Raw genomic sequence first — 23,492 nt, forward strand, 5'->3', positions numbered from 1 at the left:
AATATTAGCTATTCTCCTTAGAGGCAAGTCCCAGGTTTAATATTTTAAAACTTTTTGTATGTATCTTAAAACTTCCAGGCCAAGGGGATGAAGTCCTTTGTTACACAATTTTTGAGTACCTAAGTATAGTCATTAAACATACATGGTCTCTACTTTTGAAGAAATAAAGGTCTTATATAAACAAATAATCACAGCTACTAGTGCCCTCAGCTATCTGGGTTTTTCAAGACCTCCCAGGGCCAACTTATGGCATTTAGTCATAGCTCCACAGTATGTCTTTCTGAAGTTTTTAGAAAATCCTTGTAGGTAATACTTTACCCTTATTCTAACTCCCCTACCTCCCTCAGCACAGCTGGGACACACTATTGAATGAAACTCATCAAGTCCCTAATTCTTTACCACCCCACTCCTCGCCACATGGAATTCTAGTGAAAGAAACTTTTACTTTATGCTGTTCAAAAGGGCACTTTTCACAAAGTGTAATAGAGACTGTACAATTTAAGCTTTATGCTCCACGGCCTAAGGATTTACCATATTAATCTATGCAGATTTACTAAAGGGAATAAGAGTGAAACTGATATAACTAAGATAGTTACCTCTCACTTTCCCTCCCAGCTTTCCTCCTCTGGAAGGATTCATTTCCAGATTCAAAAGTTTATTTCTAAATGGCTGTTTCTCCTGTCATAGCCTGCAGTGTACATCAGAATAAAGAACCGTGCCCAGGGTGAATATCTGACAGTCACTGGAAGTCTAGCAGACACCAGGGCAACATCTGTGTGCATTTCTCCCTATAGTGGAAAGAATACTCAGATCTGGTACTACTGCCGAGGACTCTTTAAATCCAAGGTAAGCAATCCCACTGATACAGTACGCCACTTTCTGGTCTGTTTTTTGTTTTGAAAACTAGAATCCTGTCAAATCAACTGGCATGATAAAACAATGCAACTTCTTAGAAACAGGTGTTGATTATAAAAATACTGCCATATATTACTAAAACATTTATATAAAATTGACTTAATTTTTTGAACAAGAAAATCCAGTTTCAATTTTTAAGTAAACACAAAGGTTATCACATATTATGGATATACCTAAGTGATTTTTTACAACCAATGGTATAAGTCACCAGATCTAAGTTGGACAATGTGCTTTTGTAAGATGTTCCTTACTTGATGGCCCAGATAAAATCAGCCATCCCTGTGATTCTAAATATGTTGAAACCCTTTCATTTTCAAAGTATACAAAGAAGCAGTAGAAGAAGAAAGCTGTTATTGGAAGAAGCTTAGAAAATAAAATTTAGGGTTCTTTTCTATGACCCTTCCATTATGTTTAATGCATTGGGAATAGAACACTACTTTAAAAACATTCAAACTGTGTTTTATTGTATCACCAATGGATTATCTACTTTTTGTCATGCTTCAAAAATGAAAAACATTTAAAAGTAATTATTGTCTGGATATCTTTAGCCCATCATGCAATGTTTTCATAAGAAAACCAAGCTCAACATAATACGTTTTAAGCAAACAGGGATTTAACATTTAATTCCAATTCAGCAAATCTTTATTGAACATCTGTTGTCAGATGTAGACATCCTATTAAAAAGAAGTACCTCTATTTCAGTTGGTTTATTTCTGTACCATCTCCTACCCACAGCCGTAAAGAAGACATTAAAAAAGGCTTACTGAAATTATACTATATAGTATTTTTTTAGATAAGACACACACACACTTCATGTCTATGATTTGTTTACCTAAGATAAAAGGGACCTAATTCAACTTACTTTAGCAAACATACTACTGCCAATTAATCATTTCTTAACCCTTTTAGGCCAGTGATACATGTCTTGATGTGATTGGTGGCCGGGACACACCTGGAGCTAAAGTAGCTCTCTGGACTGAACATGGGCAATTCAGGCAGAAGTGGAGACTGAATAAAAATGGAACTATCAGCTCTTATCTCAGTGATCAACTTGTCCTTGATGTTAAAGGTGGGCCTTTGATGATACCCAATGTTGTGTCCCTGGATATTAGTTTCAGTTCCAAATCTCATTTTGGGTAAAGGACATCCTTATGTATAAGAGAAATGTTAAGTCATTTAAAATTATGCTTGAAGAAAATTAAGATAGGCAGTTTTACAAACAAAACAATTAGCAGAAAAAGCCAAACAACAAAGCTTAGGGTTTTTGTTCATTAGTACAGTTGTAAAACTTTCATTTGCTACGTGAACTCAGAACAGTTCTAAATTTCAAGCACCATAAACCATGAAATGAATGTCATCTGTTTCTTAGAAACATCTCTAGCTTTTTGCCAGGAATTGCCATGGTCCTTAAAAACCCTCAGGTAGAATTTATGGTAGGTATCAATTAACCTTGTTTTTGAATTCAGCAAGGTCAGGGCCAATATTATTCATGGCTGTTGCTTTAATTGGGTTAGTCACAGTTTTGTTGGTGTAGAAACAAAAACACAGTACCTGACATTCAGCCAGAGTTCTCTCAGAGCACTTTGTTCTAAAGAATCACACTGTTAAGGCACGCCACTTATACAATCATGTATTATACCTTTTAGTATTTCAATTTGAGTCATAATAAGGTCCAATTTGAGGTGAATAATGGCTAAGCCTGTTCAAACTCAGCTTCCCATTTCAGACTTCTTTGTAAATGACACATTCATCCACCGAAATGGTGAGCTGAACAGAAGCTTGTGAAAATTGTGAAATTGCTAAGCACCTGCCTGAACAAATAATCTTTTCTTTTGGAATTTCTATTTTAGGAGGAAATTATTGTGACAAGACTCATGTAATTGTAAATCAGCCCCTGGAGGGAGAAGAAACACAGAAATGGGACATTGAAATATTGTGAGAGAATCAACATCCCTAGAAAGATCCCTAGAAAGAGCGAAGAAGGAAACACATCTGTCATTGTCTTGTGGACATGGAAAGGAAGCTACTGTCCTCACACTCCTGGATCACTGAGCAGAATGAACATTTTCTCCAGCCTCTGAGACTATCGCTCTTAACCATGGAAAAGCTCAAAATATTCTTGCCATTACTCAGTGTTCCTATAAAGAAAATATTATGATATCTTGGAAAGGTTCTATTCCTGATCTCCAGCTGTGGTGAGCAAGTTTCCTGAAGTGTTTATTTTCTCTCATATCCACCAAACGTGAATCCGCTTCCTGATGGCCCGTTATTGGACACTGGTGATGCTATTATCCTGTATTATTTATTAATATCCTACCTAGATGCTTGTATGAGTACAAAGCATAAAGAAACAGATTTCTATAGGTCAAGTCATACTTTTGCAAACAGATGAGTAATTTTTTAGCAACACCTGAAAATATACTAAACTTTCCTAGATAAACTTTAAGGTTTCTATACTGAGGCTTTTATAATGAACGCACCTCGTAAGTATTTATACTTGTAACTAACCCCAGGCAGGGACCTCAGCTTTGTTAGGAATAAGGCACAAGAAGTATTTTCTGTAGCTATTGTTTCCTCAGTCCTTCAAACTAAAAAAGTACAAATAAATAACCTATGGCCAAACTTGCACTGTTACGTGTTAACCAAGACATCCCTTTAGGTGACAAGACTCTATAACAGTGGTTACCTGTCTCCATGTTGACACTTCATCCTAGATTTAAGGAGAGGCATCAATTTTTTTTTTTTTTTGCCTCAAGAGAAATTTCAAATATCCAAATTAAAACACAGTAGCATTTGAACCTTGACCTTACCATCTCTTCAAGTAAACGTGGAGTTGATTTCTCTACTAAATAACAGAAACCTCAGTTTTTCACTCCCATTGTAAGTAACTTTTATTTAAGTAAGTAAAATCAGGTAGGAAATCACCTTTGACTTAGCTTTCAGTAGTCATTACCACCTTTTACTGCACAATTCACAAGCATTTTTTCCTGGTGAATTGGACTGAAACTTACATTTTCACAACTTTTTTTCCTTTTATCCCCAACTTTTGCCAGAAAGCAGAAAAATGCTCTATTTTTATAAAGAAAGGTTAAATTCTCCAATGATATTTTAAAAAATATCAACCTACATGCACTTTAGAATGTAAAATAACAATGACTATTTTAAACTCGAAGACCCACTATTTTGAGTAATTTTTATAGACTTTAAATACTGGGTTTTTTTCCTCCTTCAATCTCAGGCTTTTCTCCATCTTTTAAGCAGCCTCTGTAACTCCCTTTTGTCCATAGGTGTTGCGTGCCTCTCATCTGTGGGGCAGTATTATTTAATAAAATTTATGTTACAGGATAACTTTATTTTAATGGGCATGGGCTTGTCTATACACAAAGGTATGTATATTTTCATTATAAAAAAACAATTTAAAATTTTTTCTTATTTTAATTGTTTGAAATTTTTCTAGAGCCAAAGAAGCTCTTTAAAGAAGTTGTTTCTTCCAAAGAACAAAGCCAGGTTAATGACATTCAATTCTAAATGATACATTGGAATTGTGCCTTTTCTACCACACTGGATTAAATAAACTTGTCAAAATATGGTTTTGTCATTTTCTGAGACACTTGGTAATTTGCTGTTCTTTCTTTCATGTGCCCGTTAGTACATTTGGCCAACTGACCACCTGTAACAGGGAGGTCTCATGTTTGTTAGTAGATACGCAGGTAAGGAAACTTGAATTCATCCTCTCCTCGGCTCAGGTCTTTGCTTTTCTTTTAATATATGCATATAAAATAGTAGGCATTTGATTCTGCAAAGGCACTAGACTACTTGAATTAAACATTCTGTCCAGAGGGATAATACCAGGCTTTCCTTTTCCTCATCTGTAGTAAGTTTCAGGTCCTTGACAGAAATAGCTGGACTGTTCCAAATTTGCTTCAGTGCATCCAAATGTGACAAAGGGAAGCGAAGTCCATGAAACTGAAAGGATAAATTTATTTGTCAAAATATATGTATACTACTTATGTCATTGAAGTAGCATTTTCCTGTAAATTTATTCTCAATACATCATTATTTTTGATACCCCTCATGAGTATTTTAGACACACTACAATTAGATAACATAAAAGATGCCAACTTCTATATAAAAGGCATCCTAATTTATGTAGTAAGTGATATTAGTAATTTGAAATGTTTTACATTATACCATTCCTATAAGGCTACAGGTCCCAGCTAGTATGTCTTAAAACTGGTGTGCATGTATCACAGAAATGTCTGACTTAATCATCCCCATGCAGGAGCTCTGTGAGTAGTGCAAAATGGTAAGTCCACAGTGCAGCCATAAAAAGCATATTACCTATAAATCAAAAATAATCAATTCTTCCCAACCACCACCCAAGTCACAGGATAGGCATTTGTTTTCAGTTGAAACAAACCTCTGTTTCCTCCTCATTTCCCATCATGTGTGTCTCTCTACTATTCTTTAAGGAATGATAGATGTACACCATCTTTTCTTGAGCTTCATCCTTTGGGGAAAAAATAAATGCATTAGGCCATCAACAACACAACACTGAAGGTGTCAGTACTAGGAAGGTTTTCCAATAGGTCAACACCAAGAAAAATTTCAAAAGCCTTGGTGCTCAAGTGAAATTTATTGAATACTGTAAAGAATCCTTTTGGCAAAAAGTGACGGGTGTGTGCATCCACACAATGTCTATACTTCATTAGTCACCACAGGTTACTATTTGTATGTGGCAATTAATGGGCATTCTAAGTTGTTAAAACAGCTGGAGTGCTACCTGGAAGAGCATCTTCAGGATTTAATGAAAAAGCAGTGATTTATGTATCAACTTATCAATGAAATCCTCAGTTTTTTTAATCATACCTGCACTATCTTTTTTGAATCAAAAAATCTGACATTTCTAGGTATAAACTGACAATTTATAATCATGAAGTCATTAACTCTTGAGAAATACCAGCTGTTGTGTGATTGATAAAAAACTCCATTTCAATTACACTACCCTCCCAAATGGTCCCTATCTCCCTTCACTCCCCATGTTACACAGTGCAGTTTATTGTCTCTTCCAGAGCCTTTAGTCATTCTTTGTCACCTCTTAGATAAGGGCAAAAAAATCTTAGCCTAGCGTACAATGTCTCAAACTGACTGGTTATCAGAATCACTATTTTTTTTTTTAGACAGGGATGTAGGAATGTGTACTTTTGAGGATGGATATATATATATATATATATATATATATATATATATATTCATGTATACTCATATATATATTCCAACTCTGGCCCTGACGGCTGGAACAATCTGGTTATTGAGACATGTTGAGTGCCCCTCTCATCCCCCTTGATCATTCATGGGATAGCTCCTTAGAGAGCTGATTAGGAGGAATGAGGTGGAGCCTTATGGTATGAGATCGTTCCAAGGTCTTTAGGACTGTACAGGGAGCTCTATGAAAACATAAATCCAAAGGCTCCAAGACCAGATGAAACCCAGGAATTTATAATTTTAAAAAGCTTTCCAACTGACTCCATGATCAGTTAGCCAGTTTGGGGAATCACTGGGCTAGGAAGCAAAATTACAGAATATAGACTTTGTTCTCCATAATCTACAGGATAGAGTTTAAGGAGATGCAACAATATCCACAAAACCACATAGAAATATAGATCTGCACAGTGTGGAGGACTGGGGCTGAGAAACTCAGGAATGAGGTCTGTGGCTGTCCAAGCAAGAACAGTAAGGCCCGAAGTAGGATGGGAAGCAAAGACCAGACATTAATCACCACATAAAGGGGATGAAGGAAGGTTCTGTGAGGATGAGGGCAAGAAAATATGGAATTGGAACTGTGAGATTTGGTCATCATCTGACCTGAAGAAATGGCATTAAACTGAATGCAGGTGGATTCCTAAAGAAGGGCAGAGACCAGTGGTTAATCTAATAACCTGAGGCCTCTGATGAAAAACACCCTGAGAAGACAGGAAATCTCCTTCTCTTGGATACTCACAGATTGATCTTGATCCGGCAGTACTGTGAGGATAATGTGGTCTTTAAACTGCAGTCTCACTACACTGTCCAGCCTCGGTAACTTTCCACCTAGAAAACCCCAAAGAGAGAACTAGCCGACCTTCAAAAAAGGAAAGAGGCAGATTCAAACTTGCTTACACATACACATAGGAAACACATTTACTAACAATTTACAGGTGAATCCAAACATGGCATACACTCCAACTGAAGAATTTGCTTACCCCAACATTGTACTGATATTATAGTTCACATCGTTATGCAGCTCATTCTTACAGTGAAGACAGGCATAGATAAATAATGTAAGTTTATAAGTACAATAAATAGACAAAAATAATACCATCAAAGTACAGTGGCTATCATAGCACATAAGGCTGTGGTGCTTTCTGCACAGAACACTCACTCCTCCAGGTTCTGTCATCTACAAGCTTCTTGCTCAACATATGTACTCTGGAAGTACTACCTGAGTTCAAAATTGCACTACTCCACCAATTATTAGGTGTGTGACCCTGGTCAATTATTCAGTCTATGTAAGTCAAGCATAGTATCCTATAAAAGCCATCTAATAAAGTCCACAGAAAAATTTTTTTTCCAAATTGGATTTAACTTAGTGGAACAATACCCAATAAAAACAGACTAGCCTTACAGGGTCATCTGCGTGGGGAAGGAGTCATGAGGGATCATCACTTTATTGAGTATAATGCCTAAGATAAGGAAAACACTGAAGTAGTCTGGGCCATAAGCTGGTGCATAAGCAAACTGTTCTGCTAAAGATTAAACCATGTGCTTGTAAAACATTTGCTATTTTGAATAGATACAATCAAAAACAAATTCTAAGCTTCCTCCAAAGACTATGATAAAAATGTATATAGAATCAGTGTTGGAAGGGACCTTATAGATTATCTATCTCAGTGGTTCTCTCTTGGTCATAATTAAGAGTTTTATTAAAGTTAGTAAAAAATACTCTTTTCACTCAACCCTGAGAAAGAACAGCAGCCAAAAAGCTGGCCTGGCACTCACAGCTAGGTCTTTGTGTTCTCCTGTTGAACACAGGCAATTCCACGGAATGCTAACATCAGAGATCACTCTGTGACCATAATAGGTCAAAACAAAACACCACCACTCCATACATACTCATGTCTGGACTCAGGCAAGGCAAGAACATATTCCAAAACACAACACTGACCAAACATCCCCCTACTCTGGCTAATGAGTGACCACTTCCGCTTTACCATTGATAACTTCAGCCTCATACATTCCTCCTGCCTACCAGATAACATTTAGGAGACTTAATCATAGAATCCCTTCCATTTCCTGACAGCATCCAATCCAGAGCAAAGCCCTGCTTCCTTGAACCCTCTCCAAAATCACCTAACATACACCTGAGTCCTATAAGTCTTTTCTAACACCCTTTTACTGAGATGCCCTGCAGTTCTCAATGGTGTGTGGTCTTCCCACTGCAACAAGTCAATAAATCCAATTTCGTCTGAATTCAGGAGTATGTTCTTGGTGGTCTTTGCTATAGGATACTGACATCATCCATCTGGAAGTCATCAATGACATCATCCATCCAGAAGTATGTTATATCATTTGCAGCCTAAATCTGTCATAAATTAGGCACCTGTGCCTTGGAGAAGGTTGATGATAATCTTGGACATTTCTTGAATCTCACTGGCTGATGGTAACAATTTTACCCATGCTATGATTTGGATGTTTGTCCCATCCAAATCTCATGTTCAAATTTGATCCCCAGTGTGGAGGTGCAGCCTAAGGGGAGGTGTTTGGGTTACATTGTGGGGAGCAGATCCCTCATGAATAGATAATTCCCTGGGGTTGGGGGCGGTGAGTGACTTCTTGTTCCATTAGTTCCCATGACAGCTGGTGTTAAAAAGAGCCTGGCACTTCTCCTTGCTCTTGCTTCCTCTCTCACCATGTGTTCTGCAAATGCCAGCTCCCTTTCCCCTTCCACTGTGAGTAGCCTGAGGTTTTCTCCAAATGCAGATACCAGCACCATGCTTCTTGTACAGCCTGCAGACCATGAGCCAAATAAACTTCTTTTCTATATAAACTACCCAGCCTCAGGTATTCCTTTAAGCAACACAAACAAAGACAACCCAACCCTGACTTAATTCCAACAAGATTATTTCAATGTTCAAATTTTGAAAACTTCCTGAAGACTATGAATACCAGAGTACCTATAAATATACATATTTCTCACCCAAAAGGACAGGGCTCTTATTTCCCATCAGGGTGGGATACAAGTTCTTTCCAAATGACTTCTAAGATACAGGTTGCTAAAGGTTGAGTGCAGCACATCTCGTCTGGCCATATTCACTAAGGATGGATGTGGTCCACATTAACACGAAAGCACTTCATACTTTCCATCTGTTCAAAAAGGAGCCTACCCAGAAAAACCGTAAACATCCTGCATTAGCCTCTGACCACCCAGAAGAAAACAGCAAGCTCCACCTGGTGTTGACAGCTCTGCCCCATCTCCCGCAGAGTAAGGGGGGAGTCTGTGCATAATAAAATCCTTCTTCATGTCTGAGGAAAGCAGTTCTTTGGTGCCCTCCAGCCGGTCTGCAAGTGTCCTCAGGAAGCCACTTAATCGTCTTGTAGCAACAGTTGTGGATTCCACCTGCTAGGAACACAGAAGTGAGTCCTGGCCCAGATGCCAGCAGAACTTACTGCCCAGCTCAGTCTCCACAGTAGACTGCAAAACTGCCAGCCACTGGGTATAGACATTAATCCATGTCATTCCAAAGGGGAAGGGACAACCTGAGCCCCTAAGAATGATATATCATCATTTCCTTATAAACACTGTTAATTCAAAGCTGCCTATTGTTTGCAAAAAATTTTCAGAATTTTGCCTAGAAATAGAGATCCTTGGAAATATGGTACAGTCTGAGCTCTGCCTTTTGGAAAGCAGGTCACTGTCCTAAGATGAAAGCAACCTTTGCTCAACTCAGCTCTAATCCACTCATCTCAAAACTAATCAAATAACACTCCTGTTTCAAAATGTAATAAAAGAACAGGAGGCAAACGAATACACCGAGGCCAGGATCTCCAGTACAGTGAGTTTCTCTTAACTAGTAATCTGATGTGTGCAAAATCTACAGTTCTCCTGGCCGTACTATTCATTTACTCAACCAACATTTTCACACTGCCTGCTACTGCCACTGTGAAATACAGAGCTGTCTGTACAACATCACAGTTCTTTGGATCACCACATAACACATGGCACTCCACTCATTCTGCAAGTCACACAGCTCAGCAGTGCAGCACAGTAGACAAGCCTGGCTCATGTTGGAAGAAGTATCCTGGGGTCCTTAAGGTAGGACTTCAGCTGGCCTGGGCTGCAGCTACCATCCTTCATTCCTACCTGCCTTTACTCCTTACCAGGAGCAGCTGCCGGGGTATGCCGGTCCGTAACTCCACATCTTCCTTTGCAGTATCAAATACAAGCCCCGAGATGGTATCCAAAAGGAAATCTCCCCATGAACTAGGATATGCACCAAGGGGGAAAAAAAAACCAAAACAGTGAGTGCATACAAAATATACATAAAATACTTATTGCTAGTAAAGCCAAAAGCTACAAATTGGATTATGGCTTCCCTGTCCAGGCATTTTGAGTTCCATTAATTGGACATTACTCAGCATGGAAATCTAAGACCTTCATCAACCACCCTGTTTCCTCCCTCCCCATTCCAGACACTCACTTGCAAAGTTAAAAGTGGGAAGCTAGGCTTCAATACTGATTTCTCTTAAAAGCTCTCAGAAAATTAACCATAGACTTTCATAAAACAGGAAGTTCAATGGACCAAATTTTTAACAAAAGTGTCTATGAGGGGAGATTTGTAGGAAATTTAAACAGTCATTATAGGATCTAAAACCAAATTTTATGTGCAATAAATACAACAAATTTGGGGTAACAGCAAGATATCTGGATTGTGTAATTATTTGAACAGTTGTATGTTACATTTTCCTTGTCACTTACAAGGGATGCTACTCCTAAAGAAAATATCTACCATCAATAATTCCAAAACAATTATGCCTAGCAGTGGTTTTACCGGGGGATAGAAGCCAGTGACTAAAAATAACATCTAGGGACAAATATCCCTATTCAATTACCTTTGCTTTCTCTGGGGTATCTGGAATTGGCTCATTCCTAAGTGTGTGCCAGTGTAAGAAATGCACTCTGTGGGGATGCTCTCTTTAAACATTTCTTAGCTATTTAAAATTTTCCTGTGTCACCAGCAGATTTCAAATTGCCGGCTAGTAGAAAATGGAAATTCACAGTATGACTTTTACTTCTCACTCAGTAAGCAAAATTAACACTGTTATGCTTCCCTCCCAGAAAAGTTGCAAAGGAGGACAAAAGCCACATGAGAGACACTTTTCCCAAGACATCTACTACCTGGTGGCCTCACTGCTTTGTGACTTAATGTTATATCCAACCCTGCATCTTTAATTGAGTCTCAACCTGGAGGGTACATGCAGATCTCTCAGCACCATATAATATGTGCTTCCTTTGCAGGTTTATGTAGGTGGAAGTCATACAGCAACAGCTCATGGAGGAATTTAGTAGAAGTTAAATAGTGCTCCTCTAAGAGTCAGAATAGATATTGGGACTTCCCACAATTTAGGAATATCTCTTGAAGGGTCCACTTTGGTAAAACAACCAAATCAACAACATACAGCAGACCCCCAAACACTCCAACAATGCTACCTTGACAGGTGTTAGGAAGAGGCCCCAAATATTCACCTTTACATGGTACCTGAAGGAGCATTAGGCTCAAAACACAGGATCATTTCTGGGGAGCAATGGCCCTCAAGTCACATCTTCTCATTCTAGCTCCAGCATCACTGTCCAAGACACAGGTCAAAATCCAGCCTGGACACATTGATCATGGTACCCACCCACAATCCTAAGCAGGCAACTTCTGTAACTTAGGAAGCTCTTCCCAGCCCCAGCTGAAAAGAGAAGAAATGAATAGGACCCAGGGGCAGCTGGCCAGTTCCTCACTCTTGGGATTGGGAAACAGAGAGTGAGTCAGGTCCTTAGCAGAAGCAAAAGCTAATAGGGTCAATGAGATGGAGGTCAGAGCAGCAACTGGTGATGGCCTAATGTTATGAGTAAACAGAAGCTGAAGAAGGAACAGAAGGGAGAAAACACCAGTCACTAGAAAACCAGTTGGTAGCAGCAAGAGAAATGGAAAAGAGAATTACAGAAAGGGAGTACCTGAGAAACATTAACGATGGGACACCCACAGATGCACGGATATTCAAAGGGCCAAACTATGTGGTTCAGAACTGCTCTGAATCCAGAATGGACTTCTAATTCCAGCCTCTCTGTAGCCTGGCCTTTCTATAGTTTCTAGGACTCACTCCCTCAAGTGACCCTGCACTTCTTGAGCTGGCTTTGGTGACTTTCTGTCCCTTAAAATGCAAGGAACCTACCTAGCCAAAGTGATGAGGGCATTTTTCAAAATGGAAGCCTAATACAAGCTTGGGCCTTCTACTTGTGGGAAAGATAGCACTAAACTAGGGCCAGGCCTCAGCTAATTCCTCCAGTAAGTCTTTTAAATGTAGAGGTGAAATTCACACTGAAAAGTCTGATGAGGAAGCAGAGGTATGCTTACTAACTTGTTTTGCAAGTTCTGGCCCTGAAGGTAGGAGGTGACTTGCCGTCCCTTGGACCTAGAATGTCCTCTCCTACTCTGATCTGCTGACCCACCCCTACTTACTCATCCTTTAAGACTCACTCAGCATTGGTGTCATTTCTGAAGGCTTCTCTAATGCCCCTACTTAGCTAAATGCATTCCTCTATGCTCCAAGAGTCTCCTCCGCAAACCTACAATAGAATTTATCACACCATCTCTTCTCCTACAACCAATTCCAAAGTATAAGCTCTCTCAAAACCCCTTCAATAAAATCCTTGAATTCCCAGCAACAAACACAATGTCTAGTACATATTTGTTTAACACATTAACTCATGACTAGTATTTTTTTTTTTTTTTCCTGAGACAGGGTCTCGCTCTGTCGCCCAGGCTGGAGTGCAGTGGCGTGATTTGGATCACTGCAACCTCCACCTCCTGTGTTCAAGTGATTCTCCTGCCTCAACCTCCAGAGTAGCTGGGATTACAGGTGCACACCACCACACCTGGCTAATATTTGTATTTTTTTTAGTAGAGATGGGGTTTCACCATGTTGGCCAGGCTGGTCTCAAACTTCTGACCTCAAGCGATCCACCCGCCTCAGCCTCCCAAAGTGCTGGGATTACAGGAGTGAGCCACCACGCCTGGCCATGATTAGTATTTTTAAATATGATTTGGACCAGCAAGGTTGCTGCTTTTTGGATATAACTCACACAGCACTGCCACCCAGTGAGGAGGTACTAGCTGAAATGAACATGATTTTAATTGGAACTGCTGTCAGCACATGCACTTTAGTTCCTGCTGTTCCAGACTGCCTGTCCTACTTTAACTTCATGGACTGTAAAAAGATAAACCCTCAAAGAGACCAAGAGATTTCAATGGGTACAGAGTTTCTGTTGGAATAAACATGTTTTAGAAACGAATAGTGGTGATGGTTGCACAAGAGTGTGAATGTAATTAATGTCAAACTATGCTTTAAAATGGTTTAAAATGGTATATTTTATGTTCTATATATTTTATCATATTAAAAAAAAAGAGAGAGAGTATGAGCCCAGCCTGGCATCACTAACACACTGATGTACCCACAGCTAGTCTCTTTCTTTCCAAACTATGGGACTCTCTATTTGGGCAATGCCCCACATCCTACAGAGTCAGGTTCATGATGTCCCCAGAAGCAAGTCCAGAGGGACCAGTCACATACATGGGACATCAAAGGAATGTGGAAGTCAGTAAAGGACATAAACCCTGGGGTTTGCATAGGAGGTAGGGGCCAACTCCCTCATGTCCCTCCTGAATGTGGCTGCTGCAGGCAAGGACTCAGAGCTGTCCTAGCATGCGCAGCTGGGAGGCAGTGTTTACTTGTTCTGGTAGGTGCTGATGGTCACGTGAGTCGAGTGGGCCAGCCCCGCAGGAGTGTCCGCTTGATGAATGGTTCCTCTGGGAAAGTACAACAAATCACCCGGCTAAAGGAAGGAACAGGAAAGGGTAGAGAAGTTAATAAGTATTCCTTCTCAGTCCTCTTCATTTCAGGGAGATAAATATGGGCTTTGAGTCTCAGTTCTCCATTCTAGAAACCACAACCTCAAGGCACAGTCTATATGCTGGGCTCATGTCGTGTGCAGCTAGTCTAGCTTCTCTGTGTCCGTGAGCCTGTCACTGTTAACCATGATCCACGAGAGGCTCTCGGTGCCTGAAGTCACTATCTTTTCATTCTCAAGCTGAGACTAGACTCACCTGAGACTACCCTGCCCTGATGCAGGGATCAAGGAAGGTAACATCCTGTGCCTGGGACGCCTGCTTCCTCCCTCTTGCATGCTTCAGTGGTTAAGAGTAGGAGCTTTAATTTAGAGTCACACAGACACAGCCACTTACTGGCTGATGATCTGGCAATTTACCTGCCCAAAGCCTCAGTTTCTTTATCTGTAAAATGAAGTTTAATAGCCCCAAACCTTACAGGATTATTTTGAGGATTAGAGATGCTGCTTCCAAGCTCTTAGGGGAATGATGGGCATGTGATTGGATTATATGATTTTATCCGCCAGTCCCCCACTTCCTGATAATTTTTGAGTACTTCTAGGCGCAGGGTCTGTATCTTACCATCTTGTCTTTCCCAGAGCCTACCCTAGCAAAGCACCTAGCACTCAACACAGGCTCAATGAATGTTGGGATGAATTGAAAAACTATACAATCCCTATTTGAACTGAAAAATAAGATGTAATCAAAAATTCATCATTTTCTTGGGCAGCTGAGCCTCCTCTACCCTATTCCAAGTGGGTGGACCAAAACATTCTCCCCAAATTACTCCTGCCCTGAGCTGCCTCCTTCCCAATCCCACTCAGGCCAAAATATTCCATGTAGCAGCTACCTATGGAGAAAAGAGGGAATCTTGAGGGCAGCTCATCTTCTCTCTGCAACTACAAGAGGTAGTCTAGTGCAATGGTTAAGACCATGAGCCCTGGAGAAAGAGCTCAAGAAATGCCAGCTTAAAAAAAAAAATTAAGATTCTCCTCAAAGCAAGAGGAATATATCATGATATATATTCATAAGAGCTATCTTAGTTGCAAATTTTCCCTGAATGACAACAAACTGACAGTACTTCAAGTAAATGCTTTACTGATAATTATAACTATCATTTACTGAGTGTCTCTGTGCCAGCCTGAGTGAGACTCTCAGGTATACAGTCACATGCCACTTAACAATGGGGTTATGTTCTGAGAAAAGTGGTTTGTCACTGCGCAAACATCAGTGTACTTACAAATCTAGGTAGTATAGTGTACTACCTACATTACATGGTACAGCCTACTGCTCCTAGGCTCCAAACCTATACAGCATGTGACTGTACTGAATACTGTAGAAAACTGTAACACAATGGTGTTTCTGTACTTAAATATATCTAAACGTGGACAAGAAAAAACACAGTATAAACAATAATAAATGGTACATCTACATAGGACTGGAAGTTACTCTGGGTGAGCCCGTCAGTGATGGTAAGTGAATGGGAGAGCCTAGGGCTCTACTGTACACTTTTATATGACTAGCAAAGAAGTAGGGTTGTTTAGACCAGCATCACCACAAACACGTGAGTAATGCGTAGCACTACAACATTTTACAATGGCTACAATAACACTAGGTGATAGGAATTTTTCAGCTTCATTATAACCTTATGGGACAACTGTCACATATACAATCTGTTGTTGACTAAAATGTCAAGTGGCACATGACTATATTTCATTCATTTCATACACATTTGCCCCACCCTCCTGGCTGGAAAAGGTAAGTAAACATTCTCCCCTACAGCCTCCTGAAGGAATGCAGTACAGCAACCCTAGAGAGACCCCTTTTAGTCTCCTGACCTCCAGAAGCATAAAATAATGAATTTATGTTGTTTTAAACCATTGAGTTTGTGGTAATTTGACAAGAAGCAACAGAAAAACTCAGACAGACATACAGATATTGCCTCTAAAGATTTTTTTTTTTTTTGAGACGGAGTTTCGTTCTTGTTGCCCAGGCTGGAGTGCAATGGCGTGATCTCGGTCACTGCAACCTCCGTCTCCTGGGTTCAAGTGATTCTCCTGCCTCAGCCTCCTGAGTAGCTGGGATTACAGGCATGAGCCACCACGCCCAGCTAATTTTGTATTTTCAGTAGAGATGGGGTTTCTACATGTTGGTCAGGCTGGTCTCGAACTCCTGACCTCAGGTGATCCACCTGCCTCGGCCTCCCAAAGTGCTGGGATTACAGGCGTGAGCCACCGCACCCCGCCTAAAGATTTATTGTAAAGGAGGCAGCAAAATAATATTTTTCAATCCTCATAGCCTGCAAGGTAAGTATCATGATCTCTGTTTTAATAAAGAGGAAACTGAGACTTGGATGAATAACTTGACCAAGGACATACAGCTAATAAGTGACAGCAGCTGAATTCAAACTCAGATCTGTCAGATCCCTGAGCCACAGAGTGGTGTTTCCATCACAGGCGTGATCTCATCCTGGGAGTCTGGGTCTGCAGATGAACTGCACGGGCTGCCACTAGCATAGGGGAAAGAAGCGGATAAGGGCTCCAAGACCCCCACTGTCACCCTCCCATGCCCATCCCTCAACCACAGCCACTAAGCCTTTCTATTTCATCATTGGGCATTGACACAAGGTTTCGCCTGAAGAGGCCCACTGGTTAAAAGCTCAAATGTGGGCCAGGCGCGGTGGCTCACGCCTGTAATCCCAGCACTTTGGGAGGCCGAGACAGGTGGATCACGAGGTCAGGAGTTTGAGACCAGCCTGGCCAACATGGTGAAACCGTCTCTACTAAAGATACAAAAAATTAGCCGGGCATGGTGGTAGGCAGCTGTAATCCCAGCTACTCGGGAGGCTGAGGCAGGAGAATCACTTGAACCCAGGAGGCGGAGGTTTCAGCTAGCTGAAATCACACCATTGCACTCCAGCCTGGGTGACAGGGTGAGACTCTGTCTAAAAAAAAAAAAAAAAAATGACATGCACATACACATACACACTTGAACAATACTGTACAACATGGTCTTTCTCCGTCCAGGAGACTCAGTGCATCTCCTAATGGACTCTGTGTTGACTGTTTAATGGGCATGGGCATGGCAACAATACAAAGAATCCATACCCTTTACACTTAAAGGCCACTATGAAGCCTGACCTTCTTGGGCAGAGCAAGTAGCCAGGTCACCAGCCTGAGTAACTCAGCCCTGACTTCCGAGACTACAGATGGCTTAGTCTTTAAAGATAACCAACCATGAATCTATGTAAACATGTTGCAACAAAAGCAGAAGCTGGCAAACTCTGTGAAGAGCCAAATGGAAAGACAGTACGTATTTTTGGTTTGCGGGCCATGTGATCTCTGTGGCAACTAGTCCACTCTGCTGGTGTAGTATGAACACAGGACATTAAGGAATGGGTGTGGCTGTGTTCCAATAAACTACTTACAAAAACAGGCAGCAGGCCAGATTTTCTGGTCCATGGGCCACAGTTTGATGACCACTGACTAAAAGCATAAAAAAAACCAGTAAGGTTACCTTTACTGTTGTTTATTTATTTAAGACTCCTGTAATATAGGCACCCATCCTAAAAAGCAAGATTGTTTCCCTTAGTTACTGGGAGGTAGGTAAGGATTTTGAAATCAAGAAACACACAAGGCATTGAGTAAGAAACAGACTAATTATAACTTCGAGACACAAGAAAAACAATAAGTATATGCAAATGTGTCAGGTTGGTAGAATCTTTGGAATGGTTTAAAATAACTATTGTTTTATTGCTAAAGGAAATTAAGTTACATGTTTTAAGAAAGAGTATAAAGTTGAATTATGGAACTACTCCTATCCATGTAACGTTCGTTTCCTCAACAACCTCTTCTGCTGGGGATTGGCTATGTTCCCATCGATGTTAACTGCTCAAAGACAGATTTTCTCAGCAGCAAGATGCCAAGGAACCTGCACATGATTAAGCCACCTGAATCCCCAGAGAAGGAATCCTCAAGAACTTTCCTGATTACTACTGTTCTGGTAACTATGCAGGGGGCACAGAGATAGCCTGCCATATAACCAGGATGAAAATGAGTCACACTGGAATTTTAGCAACAACAACAAAAAAAACTAAGGGATCCCTGGCTATGTTCTGCCTAAGCAACTTCCAGCCCTGTGCTGACCAACGTCTTGGATGTGAAGAAGCTGCCCAAGGCCAGAGCTTCCATTTTTCCTCTAGAGGAGTCAGTGGTTCACTGAATTCTCTTTCTTCCTGTTAGACTTGAACTGTATATGAAAACAGGTTATTTGGGAAATGAACTTAATACTTCCTTAACCCACTTCTCCAAGTGCAAACCACCAAGACTCCTTCAGAAATTACATGTGCTGGCTGACAGCAATGAGAACCACCCTGCCCTGAAACCCAGGGATATATTCCCACGGGGACCATCACACGAACTCTAAACCTTGAGCCTGAACTTGTCTTAGCAACAGGGGAAACCACAATGGCTCTAACAATGAGGTGCCCACAACGGTCATCACATACCTTCAGCATAAACTCATGCACCGGCCTGCCGATCCTTTCCTCGGCCTCCACGCTGTACTCTCGTGCCAGGGGCACAGTGGGGTGGTAGAGGCGCCAGTGTTTCTCTCCCTCCAGCTGCAGGATGAAAACCTAGAGATCCACAAGGCCCAGGAGCATCAAAGAGCTTCCTGACAACTCACACACAAAGTGCTTCCGGACTATTAGCCCTCTAAGGGGCTAATAGACAAATATATAGGTGAACCTTGAACAACACAGGTTTTTGTTTTTGTTTTTTTTTTTTAGTTGTTAGAGACAGTCTCATTCTCCTGGCCAGGCTGGAGTGCAGTGTCACAATTACAGCTCACTGCAGCCTCTCAAACTCCTGGGCTCCAATGATCCTCTTGCCCTAGCTTCCTGTGTAGTTGGGAAGCTGGCATACACCACAGCTCCCAGCTAATTTATCTTCTTTGTAGAGATGGGGTGTCACTTTGTTGCCCAGAATGGTCTTGAACTCCTGGCTTTAAGCACTTCTCTCACCTCGGCCTCCCAAAGTGATTACAGGCGTGAGCCACCACGCCTGGCCTAACAGCATGGGGATGAACCGTGCAGGTCCGCTTATATGCTGATTTTTTTCAATAAATTATATTGGAAAATCTGGGGGAAATTTGCAACAATTTGAAAAACATGAAAAATATCAAAAAAATTAAGAATGTCATAAATGCATCAAATATAAAAACATATGTAGATACTAGTCTATCATCTACTACCATAAAATATTCACAAATGTATTACAGAAGGTTAAAATTTATCAAAACTTACCTATACAAATACTTCTAGACCACCATTTGCAGTCAAGAAATGTAAATAAACTTAAAGATGCAATATGGAATAGCTGAATAAAATTAACTTTAGTACATATTGTACTACTGTAATAATTTTGTGCTACCTCCCGTTGCTATTGCCACGAGCTCAAGTGTGATGCTAATTATCTCCACATGAGCAGTTCCTCTCTCCAGTGAATTGTGTATCACAGTAAAAAATGATCTCTCAACAGTTCTTGTGTATTTTTCATCATGTTTAGTGCAACATCTTAAGCCGTGAATAACACCATGGGACCCATATGATGTGCCACTACTGCTACTGCAAGTACTCCCGAGAAACAGAAAAAAGTCGTAACATTACAAGAAAAAGTTGAATTGCTTGATGTGTATTGTAGATTAAGGCCTGCAGCTGTGGCTACCCACCATTTCAGATGGACGATTCAGTTTGTAAACAAATGATGTAAACTTACGGTACTGATAAACACAATATTAAAAATACTTTTCCCTTTCTTATAATTTTAATAACTTTTCTCCAGGTTTCTTTACTGAAGAATAAAGTATATAACACATATAACATACAAAATAAGTGTTAACCAATTTATGCTATCAGTAAGATATCTAGGCAATGGAAGGCTACTAGTAGTTAAGTTTTAGGGAAGTCAAAAGTTACAAGCAGATTTTTGACTGCACGAGGTGTTGGCACCACTAACCCCCACACTGCACAACGGTCAAGTGTACAAGTTTCTGATAAAAAATAAAAATGAAAGATGAGAAATGCATGTCATTCCACAGTTAAACAAAAGTTGCCACTACTGGGTTTTATTTTTAAAAACAGGGAATCGTGAATCCTGACACTGGATATTCATTCTTTTCACTTTCTTAGAGCCTCGCTGAGTTCTTTATATCTCACTATCTCATTCCTTTAAATCTTCTATCAGACAGCTGAAAGCCCATAATCTCTGATGGAAAAGCCAAGCTTCAGATATTACTGAATGTCTAAATCCTGAATGTTGAAAGGGCCTGGGGAGATAGGAAAACTTTGAGTTTTTTATTCTTTATTCAGTCAAAGATATTCTATTAAAAATATTAAAAATAACATTTTGTGAAAATGTATTGATGTCAAATTGCTATCAAAGGAGAAAAAGGGGACTTTTTACCAATAACTCTGTGTTTACACCTTATATTAGGACAAAAATAAAACTATGGAATACATAAGCCAAAGAGTTAAATTTTTTGGGAAGCCATATCAGAGTGAAATCAACACTTGTCAAGATGCCAATGCTTAAGTGAAACCATGACCCTCATTCAAGCTGCCCCAAGATTTTCACAAATGGAAAATATATACATATTTTTGGCAGCTACTGAAAAAGAACAAAATGAGAGCAGATGGAGGATTATTTGTGACCTCATCTTATTAAAGACCATACTTGGTGAAATTAAAGGAAAAGCCAAGCACACCTTTCTGTAGATAAATTCAATAAATACTTGTTTCAGACAAATGTGTGGCTCTTTAAATTAGTAAGGTTGGAAACAAGCTGTTCCTTTGAGACAGAGCAGGAAACCAGTTTAGTGGGATTTACTTTGGCCCAACATTTTGATGAAATCAATATCTCAGACACTGCACAGAAAGAGCGAATACAGACCTAAGAGCCTTAGAGAATAATGTGAACTCACCCTGACAACTCTACTAAACCAGGCTCTCAACAACTCATTCTTCCCAACATGGGGCAATTTTCTCCATCTCTTACCTCGACATCATCATAATGGGGCGGCAGGCCCTGAGATCCTGCGGGAGTTATGTACACATTCGAGCCAACCAAGGAGCCAAAGTAACATTCCAGCTTCTCCTGGATCCTCCAAAGCTCATCCTTTACAAGAAAGGAAAAAAGAAAGGGTCGGCGGTGGGGAGTGAAAAATGTATTAGAAATAAGAGTAAGAGAATGTTCTTGTTCACTTAGGAAGTCTTTACTGCACAACTATTATACACCAGATACCGGGAATTATGCAATGATACAGCCAATACCCATGGTCTCAAAAATCTTCCATTCCAGTGCAGAAACACCATGTAACAGACATGAACAGATAAAGGGATGACTGACAAGGTGGGCAATTGGGAGTCCGGAAGGCTTTTAAGCAGGGAAGGACACAATCCAATTTACATTTTTGAAAGCTCACCCTGGTTATTGTGTGAAGAATGCACTGTAGAAAAGACTGGAAGTCAGAGAGACTAGTGAGGAAGCTTCTCAGGCAGCAGCTCAAGCGAGAAGTGACTGGGGTGGTAAGAAAGGCAAGGAAGGAGGTAGAAGAGTGGGATGCACTCTAGAAGCAGCACAGACAGGACTTGCCGACAGACTCAATGTAAAGGAGAGGAGTTAAAAAAAATACTCTTGGGTTTTTGACTTGGGCAATCAGTTCCCCTTTCCATGTAACGAGATGGGAAAAACTTACTAAAAAACAAGTTTTCAGGACAAAAAAAAGAGTTTTATATTAGGAATGTTAAGTTTGGAATGCTAAGACCCCCCCCCCCCCCCCCCCATGGAGATGTCTTTAAGTCGGTCTGAAGTTCCGGCAGAAACTAAGGACTGAAGATTTACACTTGGGAATTGCCTACACAAAATGGATATTTAAAGCAATGGGAACAGAAATGATAACATAGGAAGAAGGTACAGACAGAGAAGGAATAACAGGCTGGGTAATGTTCCTTCTCTCCACTATCAACTCTTCAGAGCAGACATCAGACTTAGGGGCCTAGCGATGGGCCATATATTCCCATGAGAGAGAAGGAAGTCTGATTTTACCAAGGCTGGTGAGAAGAGAGGAGGGGGCAATTAGGCCATGTAGATATTAGCACTTCCTATGTGCCAGGCACTGTCTCCAAGTGCTTTACAAATATCAATTATGCAACCCTCACAATAACCCTGCCTCATAAAGAGGGTACTAACATTATCTTCAGTTTACAGATGAGGAAACTGAGGCATGAGACCATGCAACTAGTAAATGATGGAGCCAGGATTCAAATTCAGGCAGCATGGCTCCAAAGTCCATACCTTTCAGATAATTTAAGAAAAGACAAATCACAAAGGGCACTAAAGAGACTGAAGTTTTAAACATATGAATGTACAGTGCCTGGCACACAGACTGCATGACAACATATTTAAATACTTGCTGAGCAAACCAATGGCCACAGCTTGGGAGTCCCTTCTACCACAGGAGTGAAAAAGGATCCACTGTATTAAAAATATCAAGTGAGAAAGAACTGGGAAGAACTGGGTCAACATGAAAAAAGACTTTTTTAAGACATGGTCTTGCTCTGTCACCCAGGCTGAAGTGCAGTGTTGTGATCACAATCACAGTTCACTGCAGCCTCGACATCCCAGGCTTAAATGATCCTCCCATCTCAACCTCCCAAGTAGCTGGGACTGCAGGTGCATGCTACCATGCCCGGCTAATTTTTTTCTCTTTTTTTTGTAGAGATGGTGGTCTCACTTTGTTGCCCAGGCTGTTGTCAAACTCTTGGATTCAAGTTATCCTCCTGCTCTGACCTCCCAAAGTGCTGGGATTACAGATGTGAGCCATGGATTTAGCCAAGGACATCTTTATACAGACCACTGGGCTTCTCTATAGACCTCAGAGTTTCTACTTAACACAGAAAAAATAATTTAATGTCATCTGAATAGCTCCAAAGAGTTAACAGAGCTCCAAAAGGGCCTAATATATTTCCGAGAAAGGCCAACAGGACCTGGTTCTGTAATTATTTTTATATAGTAACTGGAACCACTAGAAAACCAGGGCTTCTCTCTCTCTGTTTCTCTCTCTGATGGTATGACAGGTCTTTCAGGACTGTATAGGTGATTTTATGGTTCCCGACCCAACTATCAGGGTAACTAATGAATATGTCTCTTTTCTTCTTAAAGGTTACTGAAAATGCTATCAATGGCACAATTTTTCTATTTCATCTGGACCTTTAGCCTCTGAATCTGCCAACCGTGGCCTAGTAGAAGAGATCTGGAGTCAAACCACCTCGGTTCAAGTTATAATTACAAGCAAGGTGACTTCAGTTGTTTATCTTTAAGATAAAGA

At 40.4% G+C, this 23,492-nt stretch overlaps 2 protein-coding genes across 8 annotated transcripts in view; one reads left to right on the forward strand and one right to left on the reverse strand.

Moving 5' to 3' along the window:
* CRYBG3 (crystallin beta-gamma domain containing 3) overlaps window positions 1–4,500 on the forward strand; it is a 126,451-nt gene extending 121,951 nt beyond the window's left edge. Inside the window, exons 20-22 of the mRNA XM_003821882.6 lie at window positions 688–846; window positions 1,825–1,984; window positions 2,766–4,500. Coding sequence (XP_003821930.3) covers window positions 688–846; window positions 1,825–1,984; window positions 2,766–2,854 — 408 coding nt within the window. The 3' untranslated portion in view covers window positions 2,855–4,500. The remainder of the gene's footprint in view (window positions 1–687; window positions 847–1,824; window positions 1,985–2,765) is intronic.
* Window positions 3,781–23,492, reverse strand: part of RIOX2 (ribosomal oxygenase 2) — a 28,906-nt gene continuing 9,194 nt past the window's right edge. For 2 of the 7 annotated variants that reach the window (XM_034956993.4, XM_063602873.1), the window contains exons 3-10: window positions 21,161–21,280; window positions 18,613–18,741; window positions 13,950–14,053; window positions 10,333–10,435; window positions 9,403–9,571; window positions 6,917–7,005; window positions 5,336–5,425; window positions 3,781–4,881 (exon numbers count right to left, since the gene is read on the reverse strand). In XM_034956993.4, coding sequence (XP_034812884.1) covers window positions 4,723–4,881; window positions 5,336–5,425; window positions 6,917–7,005; window positions 9,403–9,571; window positions 10,333–10,435; window positions 13,950–14,053; window positions 18,613–18,741; window positions 21,161–21,280 — 963 coding nt within the window. In that variant the 3' untranslated portion in view covers window positions 3,781–4,722. Of the gene's footprint in view, window positions 4,882–5,332; window positions 5,426–6,916; window positions 7,006–9,338; window positions 9,575–10,332; window positions 10,436–13,949; window positions 14,054–18,612; window positions 18,742–21,160; window positions 21,281–23,492 lie in introns of those variants that run through there. The other 5 variants (XM_034956991.3, XM_034956992.4, XM_055110185.2 and 2 more) reach the window with 4 other exon arrangements.

This window comes from Pan paniscus, chromosome 2 (genome assembly GCF_029289425.2).
Source record: "Pan paniscus chromosome 2, NHGRI_mPanPan1-v2.0_pri, whole genome shotgun sequence".
Taxonomy (NCBI): domain Eukaryota; kingdom Metazoa; phylum Chordata; class Mammalia; order Primates; family Hominidae; genus Pan; species Pan paniscus.